We start from the raw sequence: 13,316 nt of genomic DNA, 5'->3' as shown, positions 1-13,316 counted from the left end.
GCCCCCGCCCCATCTACTGTCTGTGTCCATTCACTGTGTGTTCTTCTGTGTCTGTTGTATTCTCACTAGGCGGCTCCAGGAACCAGTCCTGGGACCTTCCAGAGTGGGAGAGAGGCCATCATTCTCTTGTGCCACCTCAGCTCCCTAGTTCGCTGCTTCTCATATTGTCTCTTCTCTGTGTCTCTTCTTTGTTGCATCATCATGCTGTGTCAGCTCTCTGTGTGGGTGGCACCACTCCTGGGCAGGCTGCACTGGGGGCACACCTGTGCGGGGTGACACTCCTTACGTGTGGTGGTACTCCATGTGGGCCAGCTCACCACACGGGCCAGGAGGCCTTGGGCATCGAACCCTGGACCTCCTATATGGTAGACGGAAGCTCTGTCATTTGAGCCACATCCACTTCCCTACCTTAAAATCTTTTTGCTTCCTTTTTGTCCTGTCTACTTGATTTTTACACATCAGTCTCAGTCTTTTTCTAACCTCTTGACTATCTTTTCTGTCGGCCTTGTCATTGAGTTAACATGCTCTCTATACCCACTTGGTACTCAGTCAGTATTTATTGATGGTATTGATGATGGGTTAAACAAAGATGCTGTTGGCACCAGGCCTACAGTCTCTGAAACTGCCTGAGTAATCATAACTTCGTAAAAACAGAAAAGGACTCAGTCATGTTACTCGTAATCAAAGGTCAGAATTTGATGTCAGCATTTGTTTCTGAGGTGATTGTGTAGCTTTTTCTGCAGAATTGCTTTTGACAGTTGGCGTAGTCAGATTTTCTGGGATGAGGATGATTAGCATGAGTTCTTAAATTACTTCCTAAAATAGAGGCAGCATCATAGAGGTAGGTAAAACAAATATTGATCATACTACAGATTTATTTTAATTAGAACAAGAGATCAGGGGAGACCTACCATTGAGGTATGGTTGACTTCCAGGCTTTAGATAAATTTCCTAGTCTTCTTACCCATGATTTTTTTTGCCAGAGAAAATTATACAAACTTGATTTTAGTTCTAAATGCCTCTCTCTTTGCTTTGCTTTTCTGGAAGCTCTAGTATATTCCCACCTCTTTTCCTTGATCCTAAGATTCCTTATTTCTTGATTTTCTGAGCTTCATACTCTGTCCTCCTTAAACATTTTCTTCCTCAGCAATTTCTGTGGGAATCTAGCAAGATGCCCTGCTTATTATGTTTTGAGCACTGTGTACTGACAACTCAGCCATTGGCACTAGTGTATACTATTCTAAAGAATGTCATGTAGTTAAGGTTGAATTTATAACCCACAGTAATAGTGAGGTGTTTTGATTTTTTAAACAGATTTTTAAAAGATTGGAAAAGGTAAAAAAAATCTTCATGCAAAGAAAAAGAAGATGGGAATGAAAAGAAAAAGTAATATCCCATCTGTGACTAATTTCATTTAGTAGAAAGTAGAGATTGTTTCTTTTTTTACCATTTTTAATGATTACCAAACTTGTATTTTCTTTTATTTTTTTTAAGATTTATTTTATTTCTTTCACACACACACCACCACCACCACCCCGTTCCCCCAGTTGTCTGCTCTCTGTGTCCATTTGCTGTGTGTTTTCCTGTGTCTGCTTGTATTCTCATTAGACGGCTCCAGGAACCAATCCTGGGACCTTCCAGAGCGGGAAAGAGGCAATCACTCTCTTGCGCCACCTCAGCTCTTCTGTTCTGCTATGTCTTCTTATTTTCTCTCCTCTCTGTCTCTTATTGTGACATCTTGCTCCTCCAGCTCTCCATGTCGGCCAGCACTTCTGTGCGGGGCGGTTTTTCCTGCCCGAGGTGGCATTCCCACACAGGGCAGCTCTCCTGCATGGGGCTGCATTCCTGCATGGGCTTCGTGGGCCTCACCAGGAAGGCCTGAACCTCCTACATGGTGGACGGGAGCCCAATTTGTTGAGCCAGTTTGTATTTTCAACTTTGACCTCATTTTCCTGTCAAGGACCATTCCATAGACAAAAAGTCCTCTACTCACAAAAAAGTGAGCTGGACTACAAATAAATATATAATATATATTATATAGGTTAATCTTTTAAATTCCCCCGATCCATTTAAAACAATAATAGAGAATATGAAGCTATTCAAGAAGCACAACAACTAATAAAGTAAGCACATATGGTTCTTAGGTACAGGAAAAGTGTTTATTGAATCGTCAAATTGAATTTTGTAATTTCACTAAAGGAGAGAGAAAGGAGCAAGACTTGAATGAAGTGAATACTGGGAAGGTGAAAAGAGGCATAATGAGGTAGAAACTGGCCTCTTAAGATTTTTTTAACCTTTATAGTATTTTTTTACTGTTGACAAAATGGAGTATCATTATTTGGCCTGTCAACCTGGTGTTCTTCACCCCTAGTATAGGAGATGTGGTTCATGAGAATAGTCACAAGTTGTTATAAGGATTAAATGAGGCGATCTATGTTAAAGTGACACATAGTAGGCTTATAAATACTTTTCAGTGAACTGAGAGTAATCCCTCAGCAAATTATGCTATTATCTCTTACTTGAGGTTATAGCCTACCAGTGACAGAACTAAGACTAAAATTCAGGGGCTAGGAGAAATGAATACAAGTACTTGCCTGCATTTGGGCAATTACTTTAGACATCTTAGAAATTCATTTCCTTCCAAAAGGAAAAACTAAACCTCAAAAGGCAAAAAAAAAATCAATTCTGTTGTATACCTGCCACTTATATTGTGGGAATTCATTGAAATAATTCAGAATAAGTACTTAGAAAAGTACCTGGCACATAGTAAGTGCTCCATAAATGTTAGTGGCCTTTATTTTTCTTTCATAGTTAAAAATAAATTGAACCACTTTAAGAAACCAAATGTGAGTGTGTATATAGGTGCTTTTACAGATACACATATATTGCCAGTTAGTGCGTGCATCTAATTTAGAAATTCAAAAGAAGCCAAAGAAGTCTTTTCTCAATGTTTTCCCACATGTTTAATTAAAGGTTTAAATTTCTGCAGTTATTGGAATTTGGGAAGTCTATTGAATTTATAATTTATCTCTTTAAAGAAAAATATCTTGACTTTCTATTTTGTTTCTCATATTTCTGTTGGCTCTAAAGTGGCAAGTCAGACATATTTAATTCCAAAGCCATGCCTAACAATCTCTATGAGATAAGCAGCCATAATGTTGTTGTAATCTTTGAGCAAATCTATTGTAATTGTGTCTTTAATTATTTTCCTTGTTAGGCTGTAAACTCAGTGAGGGCAGTAACTGTCTTGTACACCTTTGCATTTCCAGTGCCTAGAATGGTGTCTGGCACATGCTGCTATTCAAAATATTGGTGGAAGAATGAAAGAGAATGACTTCACATTTGAAACCACATGATGAGGGATTCCAAAAGCTACATCATATAATACAATATTATTACATGATGTTTTTGCTCAAAACGTAGCTTTTATAACATGCAGGTGATGGCAGTCTGATGAAATTTTTTATTTTCTTTGATAGTATCCAAAGTGAGGCAATGTAATTTCATGAAAAGGGTCAGACTTCAGAATCATTACGACCTTGGTTTGAATCCAAGCTCTGTGTCAAACAGCTTAACCTCACTAAGCCTAAGTATCCATATCTCTTTAAGGAATAGTTACGAATTAGATATAGTGAGGATTAAATGAGGTGACATATGAAGTGGAACACAGGGGTCTCAAAAAAAAATTAGTTCCCTTTCTCCTTTTCTCTTCTTCATAGCCCATAATTAAAAAGTGAGTTAGCTTTACTGCATTTCACACTGATCTGCAAACTGCAATGATAGTTGGTTAAGAATTGACGTAGGGGGTAGAGTTTCACACAACAACTAAGGAAGTGCTGAGTTCCCATTCCAGTAAACTTGTCATACTACCCAATGGAGCAGCAACAGCCCCCCCAAATACAGGGGCAAAGACCTGTGAAGAAGGATGGTCCAATGATGGGCCCTTAATACTGATAACTATGCTTATGAGCCTGTGTGCTTGAAATTTCAACTAGGCCTAGACCTGCAGGGTGCTTAAGAGTTATCTTCTGAGAACCTCCATGTTGCTCAAATGTGGCCACTCTCTAAGCCAAACTCATTATATAAATGCATTACCTTCCCCCCAGCATGAGACATGACTCCCAGGGATGAGCTTCCCTGGCGCCGAGGGATTGCTACCAAGCACCAGCTGGTGATGCAACTAGAAAAAGACCTTGAATAAAAGGGGGAAATGGTAAAGACAAATGAGTTTATATGGCTAAGAGACTTCAAAATGAATTGGGAGTTCATCAGAGGGGTCACAAATTTACACATATCTCAGCAGAATCTCAGAGACAGCCAAAGTAGACACAACCCCAGGTATTGGTGCTCCTGAGGGCTACAGAGACACCCAAGTCCTATGGTCATGACAGATGGCTCTGGAGTCCAGTGCCTTGCCAGTGGCAAGGAATTTGTGCTTCTGACTGTGATGGAGTTGGACTCAGATGTGACCTCTCTACACATGCCTCTTCTGTCACTTGTGGTTGGTGCTGGGGTTGGTGTGTGCTCAGGAGACTTGAATCTCTGAACTGTCTGTGTGCCAACTGGGCCCTGAGCCTCAGCAGAGTTGCAACGCCTGCTCTCTGGTTCGTTGGACTTGCCCGGGTCAACTGACAGGGAGGTGAGGATGATCAACTACCATACCAGGGAACTGAGAGAGTCCGCGCCTTGGCAGGAGAATTCCATCCATCAGCCATGTGGAATCTGGGCGGGCTCTCGAGTTGGAGGTGGAGTGGACATTGCCATCCCAGGGTCCTCAGGATGGAAGAATAAAATATGGATTAGGGTGGACTTTGGTGGTATTCTACTATGGAATTATTGTGACTCTAGCAATGGAAGAAATTATATCATTGATGTGGAGACAGTGAACGCGGGAGTTGCTAAAGGCAGGGAGAGGGAAAAAGAGGTGTGATATTGGGGCATTTTCAGGACTTAGAGTTGTCTTCAATGATATTGCAGGGACAGATGCAGGACATTATATATCCTGCCATAACCCACTGAATGGACTGGGAGAGAGTGTAAACTATAACATAAACTATAATCCATGCTGTGTATCAATGCTTCAAAATTTATTCATCAAATGCAATGAATGTATCACATTAATGAAAGAAGTTGTTGATGTGGGAGGAGTGGGGGGTGTGGGGAATGGGTGTATGGGAACCTCATTTTTAAATGTAACATTATGTGTGATTTAATGTATCTTTTAAAAAAAGATTTATTAGTTGGAAAAGAAAAGAAATGGGAATAATTGATTTGTAAAGGCAAGATCCTATAGGAAGAAGCTTTGAGAGGCAGAGAGCACTGGATGACAAGTTAGGAAACCTAAGTTACTCCTTGCTTTTTACTAAGAATGTGACTTTGGGTAAATCACATAATCTCTCTGAGTCTGAGTATTTGTTTCTATTAAGTGATATTCTTCATTGACTAATAATATCTGAGAAAGCAGCAGAAAGGACCACTTTCTAGTCTCTTATAAAAGCTCCTGAAATGTTAATAAAAATTTGAATTTAAAAAACAAAAAGTAACTCTTAAAAACAACACAGAGACACTTATTTCTCTTGGGCATCCAAGACATCAGAGTCTCCATGCCACCTGATGAATTTATAATTGTTCATTTGCAACATTCTTTTTTTTTTTAAGCAAATCAGAACATTTTCAAATCCATATTTCAGGGAGCTACTTATGTAATTGGTGCAATCAGCACCAATTTATTTTATAGCAGAGCTGTTCAAATCACTTGGAGGTTGGTATACCATGCACAGTGTTTTTAAATGACAAGTGGTTTTAATAGGGAAAAATGGTTCATCTGTTAATATTCTCCTGAACACCTTAACTTTGGTCCCATATTTTCTATTTGCCCAGTGGCAACTTAAAAGGCCATGGCAAAGTCATTGACCCAGTGAGTGCACCAGCTGTTGGAGAGGCTGTCCCATTTAGAAGGACAGGGAGAGGGAAGAGTACCCTGTTGTTACTCTTGTTTAGAGACCCGCATTAAATTACTCAGAAACAATAATCAGATAACTGCTGTTCAAGTTAATGGCACCTCTGAGTCCCTGTCAAGAGAGCTTTATTTAAGACACAACAGACCTGGAGTGATGCAGGTGCCTTTTCAGGCCTTCATTTAATTTAAGCTGCTTTGGTTGGCATGGCAACTAGTTGAGACATCTGGGAGACATTATGCTACAGATTGAGACTTGAGAAGATTTGTGCTAGCACAAAGCAGAAACGTTATAAAGTGGTGTATGTTGCTTCTAAATTTTTGCAGCCATACTGTTAAATTTTCAAATTCAGGAGTTGTATTTTCCAAAGAAATTAAATTTTTAAAGGTTTAAACTTATTCTCTTCAAAGTGGACCTTTCTAAGTTTTTTCAGCCTTTTATGTTTAAAAGATATTAAAAGGAGGGGAAAGCATCTTGGCACAAAGGTAAAATATTAACAGACCTATTTCAGCCACAGAAAATGGTAAAGGTGGACAGGAACTCTGTATTTTTACCCAGGACTTTCTGGTTAAATTTGAGTTTGTAAACCTTTCCCCATTCTGTTTTAACCCAGACTTTTGGCTTCTCAAGCATGGATTTAAAAGTTAATACTCCTAGAAAAGAAAAAAAAGTAACACTCTTTTAACTCTCCTTTATTAAATATTATAGGTTTAATGAAAGATTTTTCAAGTTCACAGATCCTAAGGATAATGATATGGTGATCTAGTCATTTGTGTTTAGCAGAGGGAGTACCTAACTGCCAATTTAGTATCTTGTGAGAAATTGTATATATGTGTATATGGTCGTAGTATGAAGGAACTGCCTTACCCTTTGAAATCATGCTCTATATTCATTTTGGAAGCCTTACTTTGTGCATCAGATCTCTCTTTTTTCATATCTGGTCTGTGTGTGTTAGATTGAAGCCATATGTAATGATTATTTTTGTTGATCAAAAAAGACCCAATATTGTCAGTTCCAGTGGGTCAACCCACCAGGTTTAGGATGAACAATACTCTAAAAGTATTTTTTTTAATCCCAACTGAAATGGCAGAATTTTTTCTGTAATGAGTAATTCGTCACAAAATATCTGGTCAAAACAGTACCCATTCTACCACAAAATGTTTTCGTTTTCCCCTTTGTTTGAAAATGTAGTCACTGAGAGAAGAAAGCATATGACATTGTTTCATATCTATTCTCTGCTTTTTACTTTTATATCTGTTTATTCCTATAAGACTCAAAGCAAGATTTTCCAAGTTGCCAGCATTGTAAATTCAACCTGGTAACTTGAAAATTGAGATGCTTTCTCTCTGCTACTTGCATACATATCAATTGTCACTAGTAACAGGAAAGATTCTGGTATCACAAGTTGGCTGGCAAATTTTTAGATATGTGAGGCAAAACAGAATATAACCTGCTCTTCACATCCCTGCAAGAACTTTTCAAATCCTGGCAGAAATAAAACATTGTCAATAAACCCAGCAGGCATGGCTGACATCCCATACAGATAAGTGCTTCATACTCTTTCTTTCTTTCAGATTTTTTTTCTCCTGAATAAAACCTCAAATTGACACCACTTAATACAGTGATAAAAGTTATAAAATAGTTTTTTGTTTTGTTTTTGGATTTTTTTTTCCCTACGTAATGTTACTTTGAAATTTCTGGAACCCATACTGCTCAAGATTGGGGCTTCTGATTGAGGCTTCATGGTGTTGCAAATAGTTTTTCCTGGTTCTTTCTGTGATTAAGATTTCCTAATGGGAAAAATTTTTTTTCAGTATATAGGAAAGGGTTAACAGCCCTAATATCTAAAGAACTCTTACAAATAAAAATTATCATCTTAAAGAAATTGAACAAAGAACAAGAATAACTCATATATTCTCTTTCTGTCTCATACTCATACGTGTATGTGGCCAATAAACACGTAAACAATTTGCAACCTGAAAACACAGCTGACTGAGCGTCCTCCGCCTATCATATGAGAGGGTCCAGGATTCAATCCCCAGGCCCTCCTGACCCGTGTGGAGCTGGCCCGTGCACAGTGCTGCCGCGCACAAGGAGTGCCCTGCCATGCAGGGATGCCCTCACCTGGGGGTGCCCCAAGGAGTGCGCCCTGCAAGGAGAGCCACCCAGCGCGAAAAAAGTGCTGCCTGCCCAGGAGTGGTGCCACACACACGGAGAGCTGACACAGCAAGATGACGGAACAAAAAAGAGACAGATTCCCAGTGCCACCGAGGGTACAAACGGGCACAGAAGAACACAGCAATATGACACAGAGAGCAGACAACAGGGTGGGGGAGGGTAGAGAGAGAAATAAAAATATGTCTTTAAAAAATAAAGTCAAGGGCCACAACACCTTTTCTTAAAGGAATGCTATACTTAAATCATAAAATTTACTGAAACTTTCCTAACTGCCAGCAGGACAAGACATGAATCTATGCTATTGTAGATGCAGAGAAAGATGATTCCTTCATGTCCTCTAACACCCTTGCTTTGTAAGAGTTCTTAATTCCAGATCTCCACAGTTCTCCAGGCCCCAGCCTTTAGCCGTCTGCCAAATGTTGACTGAGCAGAACCCTGAGGATATAGCAGAGTACAAAGCACAGAATGCTTGAAATTCAGTAAGGCAAGTATCAAAAATGTTTTTAAAAAGTTAAATAAAAGAATTAAATTGAAGTTATAGAGGGACTTGGGTTTGAATTTATCATGGTTTTTAAAAGGGACTTGAGCCACAGTTAATGGGTAGGTTACCTTTTCCATTGGTGCTGTGGTAACTAGGGTGAGGCCACCAACTGCCTCTCAATTGGATTCCAAGGGTACTCTAGTAACATGTCTAAATAGACCTTGAGACTCTGTTCTTCCTTCTTTCCCCGACCTAAAATGTTTACCCTTGTTTTTCTCTTTTCTCATATGGTTGTTTACTTTTGCTATCGTTCAAACATGTAAATTATTTAATTTTGACCAAATTTTATCTTGTGAGAGCTGGCATTCTCACCTTCTACCATGTTGTATGGAATTGTTCCTTAAGCTTTTTCAGCCCTAAGAGTGGAAGTTAGTATTTGGACTTGGTGACTATTTTGAAGGAATTGGGGTTTGAATTCTCTGAATTCTCCTTAACATAAAACCTTAAGATATGTTGTCACAGAATTGATGCAGAGTGACCTACATAAAATTATCGTCTCTCCTCAACCACTCAGCTCAGATCATGTCAAAGTTTTTCTTTATCAGATTTTACGAGGTAAGGTTTTCTTTATGAAGAAAAAGTCAGTTTCACTGTATAAATAAAATGTTTTGCTTTTTATTTGAACTTTAATCTTACCTTCCAAAACTTTCTTCTTCCTTAAAAACTTTTTCTCTTGAAATAATTGTCATATTTGATGTTAAATAAGAGGCTTTTAAGGGTGGCCAAATAGTTCATACTTTCAGAGATGGAGAGAAGGCCCCATCTAATTGATTAGGTAGTAGAGTGGGTTAATTTAGGGATGTAAATAAATAAGGCTGGTTTATTGCCAAGGTTCACTAAACAGCCTTTATTTCTCAACAGAGTAGGAACATGTGGCATCAAGTGGCTAAATTGAGAAATAACCATAGCTCCTATAGATGGCATCTATCCTGCAAGCCAGTAGTGATGGGCCTTGTCAGAGTATTGGCTGGCATACCTAAGTCCAACTCTAGAGAAACAACATAACCCCTAAAACCAGTTCAGAAGAAGGAAACTGATAGAAATGGCCAGCTAGATAAGTCTCCAAACTTGCTCATTAAAGAAGCTGGCTTGTGAAAAGCATGATTTGCTACTTTTTATTCCAAAAAGATTAACCTTGAGGCTGTGACCTTTACCTAGTAGTTCTGAAAATCCCAGGCTTTTAAAGTGTCAAAAATGTTTAAATAGTGATTAATTACCCTTTTGATTCTCAGTGGTAGAAAATTCAACTGACAAACTTGGACATGCTCCTTAATTTTGCCATTTCTGTGAGAAATCTGTACTGGGAAAGACTCCCTGTTGGTTGATCAGAATTATTTTGTTGGAGCAGGTTTAGAGTCACAGGTTGAGAGAATCAATAGCCGACCTCCAGTAGCTGCCCTGATGAGCTTTCCAAGGATGTTGGTACTGTCAGGCTTTACTCCAGTGCCTGAGGAGTTTTTCTATACTTAAGCCTAAATAATCTTTTTGAATCACAGACATTATCTGTAGAGTGTGTAAAAACTTTGATGGCATTTTATTTTAGTTTAGCAAAATTACAGTTTTTTGAAATGGGACTAAGTCAAGCTCTTGATAATGTTCATTATGTAGTTATTTTGGGAACAATTTTAAACCCCTACTCTGTTTCCTTCTAAGGTTTTTCCTGAATCATTGGTTGAGTGAAAGGAATGTCTGCAATTAAGTGTTTGTTATTTCAGGTTTGAAATATCTCCATTCAGCTGGCATTTTACATCGAGACATTAAGCCAGGGAATCTTCTTGTGAACAGCAACTGTGTTCTAAAGGTAGCTTTTGGGTTTATTTAAATATCTGAGCAGAATTATTGTTTTGTTTTGTTTTATTCAAGGCAGATTTTAAGAACAACATGGTTTTGTGAAGGAAATAGTTAAATTTATTTTCATTACTTTACACAAAATTAAAGAACCTATTCTATCTAGATATTAATAGTCATGGCCATAGAAACTGATTTGTAGTCTTGGCCTCTGGTTTCTTCGTGATAGTTTGCATGTCTGGAAACACTGAAATTGGAATTACAATGGGACTAGGAAGAATAGAGAAAGTGACTTCTTTTTAGATTGTTTCATTATTAAAGGAAGTGTACATCAGGAGAAACTTTGGAAGCCCAGCACGCTTCTATTTATGAGAATGAATTATGGTTTTTAGGAAACCTATGTTTTTGTATAGCCAACATTTCTCTTTGTCATTTCACTGAGATAGCAAAGTAGGGAAACAGAAACATAATAAAAAATAATAAGCCAGAAAAGGCTGTTTGCACCTATGAGATGTATTTCTCTAATATAAAGTAGCCAATCCTCAATTATTCCCCTGAATAGAAATCGATTACATGATTAATTGTAATTAGTTGACCCAAAATTCAACTGTACTTCTCCCCCCTCCGTTCCCCACCTAGTCTTTTGTGACCATATATGTGAACATTTGCAAAATCCACATGTGTTATTTCCCCACCTCTTTCTAACTGAAATGTGTATTAGCAGAAGCCCTGAATTATAACATCTATAATATTTTTCCCCAAAGAAATTAGAGATAAGGGCCATCCTAGACCTGTGTCATCTCAGTATAGCCAAATAAAAATTCCGTTTACTTCATGAATAGGTACAGTATTACATTGTGCTTCAGTTTTACAGTAAATATTCTTAACATTCAATTGATATATTTGAAAAGGAAAAGAACTTTTTAAAATGTCACCACTTTAAAAGGAGGTGGACAGGGAAGAAAAGTCTTCAAACTTCCATTTTACTATGTAAAATATACATTTAAAATATTCTTTTAATCTTTCATCTATTTTCAACTGATAACTAAACCAGAAAACAGCTGAATGTACATTTCTAGGTTTAATATAGAAACACCCAAGCTATTTGTTTTCAAGACTGCCTTACAGAGGAAGATAGTATAAGAGAGGAAATCTTGGAGACCTCCTGAGCTGAACTATGTCCATCATCTTTAAGGAATATTTGTAGGAAAATTTCTTAAAACTGTGTGTTCCAAATAGTCCTGCTGAATTCATTTCTGAGAAGATACTTCAGGGGTTCTACAAACATTTTATTCAAACTTCATATGTATATATCTATTTAAAATATGAATTCACACAGAAATGTGTTTATGTCAAAATGTAGCACATTGTAGAATATCTATGCTACTAGATTCATTTGTTTCTTTATGCCATAAATATTTAATTGAGCACCTCTTATGTTTCAGACAGTATGCTAGAATCTGGAGACATAGCACTAAAAAAGACTGCTCAATTTCTATGCAGATCTAGGAATAAATCTTTTCTTCCTATTTGTATTTAATTGAAAAGTGTTCTGAGGTTACAAGGTGAGCTGTTTTGTTTTGTTTTTTACTCTTGCGTTTGTAAATATATTTGTCTGTTTGACAATATTTTGATAATCTATTCTATTTAGATTTGTGATTTTGGATTGGCCAGAGTGGAAGAACTAGATGAATCCCGCCACATGACTCAGGAAGTTGTTACTCAGTATTATCGGGCTCCGGAAATCCTGATGGGCAGCCGTCATTACAGCAATGCTATTGACATCTGGTCTGTTGGCTGTATCTTTGCAGAGCTACTAGGAAGAAGAATATTGTTTCAGGCACAGAGTCCTATTCAGCAGGTATGATGCTACTTTAGGCTTTAGTAGCTTTCAATTCTAATACGTATTTGAAGGAAAAATCCATCTTGATACTATCCTTGGCTTATTCTTATACTGTCTAATTTGTTTTCAGTAAGTTCAGGTTCACTTAAAATTCAGAAAGTTCTAAATGTTGATGCTTCCATTGGCTTATTTTCTCTGATACTTTTTCTTATTGATGTTTACTGTATAAGAAATACCATTTTTTAATATAATCTTTAGAATTTGAGAGGAAAATTCAGAAAGTTATGAGGTTGAAAATTACACAGATTCATTTTGTAACTTGCAGGCATATTATAGGGAGTGTTAGCCGTATTACATGCACTGACTCTTAGCAGCAGACTCTGCTGTAACAGTTTGCACAGGTATAACCATCATTTGTTTAGAGAAGGTCCATATTCTGTGAAACTTAAATGGCTCTGACTTGAAAATGTGTTCAGTGAATTAATGTACTTACGTTTTGTGCTTAGAATATAAATTGAGCGTTGATTTCTTTAAATTTAAATATTTAGAAAAGATTTCTGACCTTTATTATTGAGTTAAAATATTTAAAATACAGCAGAGAACATCAGAAACTGGTTGAAAAGTAGCTTTAAGAAAGTGTTGATATGTTGTCTTTATAGCCAATTCATTAATATACATATATTCTTGAGATAATTCCTAAATGTTTTTATGCATAAATTTAACAGTATTGTTTGCATGAGAATAATGTAATGATAATGATCTTAGGCTATAGAATCAGAGTTCAAATCCTATCTCTGCCATTTACTAGCTATTAAATCTTGGACACGTTACTTAACCTCTCTGTTCTTCAGTTTTTTTGTCCTTCAAAATTATTATGAGGATTGTTGTACAGATAAATTAAGTAGTAAAGCTGAAAAATAAAGCCTGGCACATAGTAAGCACTCAATAAATATTAATAGTTATGATCGTGATGGTGTGCCAAGTGCATGCTAGAGATGTAAGAGTAAAT

The 13,316-nt window shown here is 37.3% G+C and overlaps 1 protein-coding gene across 1 annotated transcript in view; it reads left to right on the top strand.

The window, feature by feature from the left end:
* The window catches only part of NLK (nemo like kinase), a 177,263-nt gene that overhangs the window by 140,717 nt on the left and 23,230 nt on the right, over nucleotides 1–13,316 (top strand). Inside the window, exons 4-6 of the mRNA XM_058283815.2 lie at nucleotides 9,125–9,231; nucleotides 10,392–10,477; nucleotides 12,116–12,325. Coding sequence (XP_058139798.1) covers nucleotides 9,125–9,231; nucleotides 10,392–10,477; nucleotides 12,116–12,325 — 403 coding nt within the window. The remainder of the gene's footprint in view (nucleotides 1–9,124; nucleotides 9,232–10,391; nucleotides 10,478–12,115; nucleotides 12,326–13,316) is intronic.

Source organism: Dasypus novemcinctus, chromosome 21 (assembly GCF_030445035.2).
Source record: "Dasypus novemcinctus isolate mDasNov1 chromosome 21, mDasNov1.1.hap2, whole genome shotgun sequence".
Classification (NCBI taxonomy): Eukaryota; Metazoa; Chordata; class Mammalia; order Cingulata; family Dasypodidae; genus Dasypus; species Dasypus novemcinctus.
The sequence above is the reverse complement of the archived record's forward strand: the minus strand, read 5'-3'. Positions and strand labels throughout refer to the sequence as shown.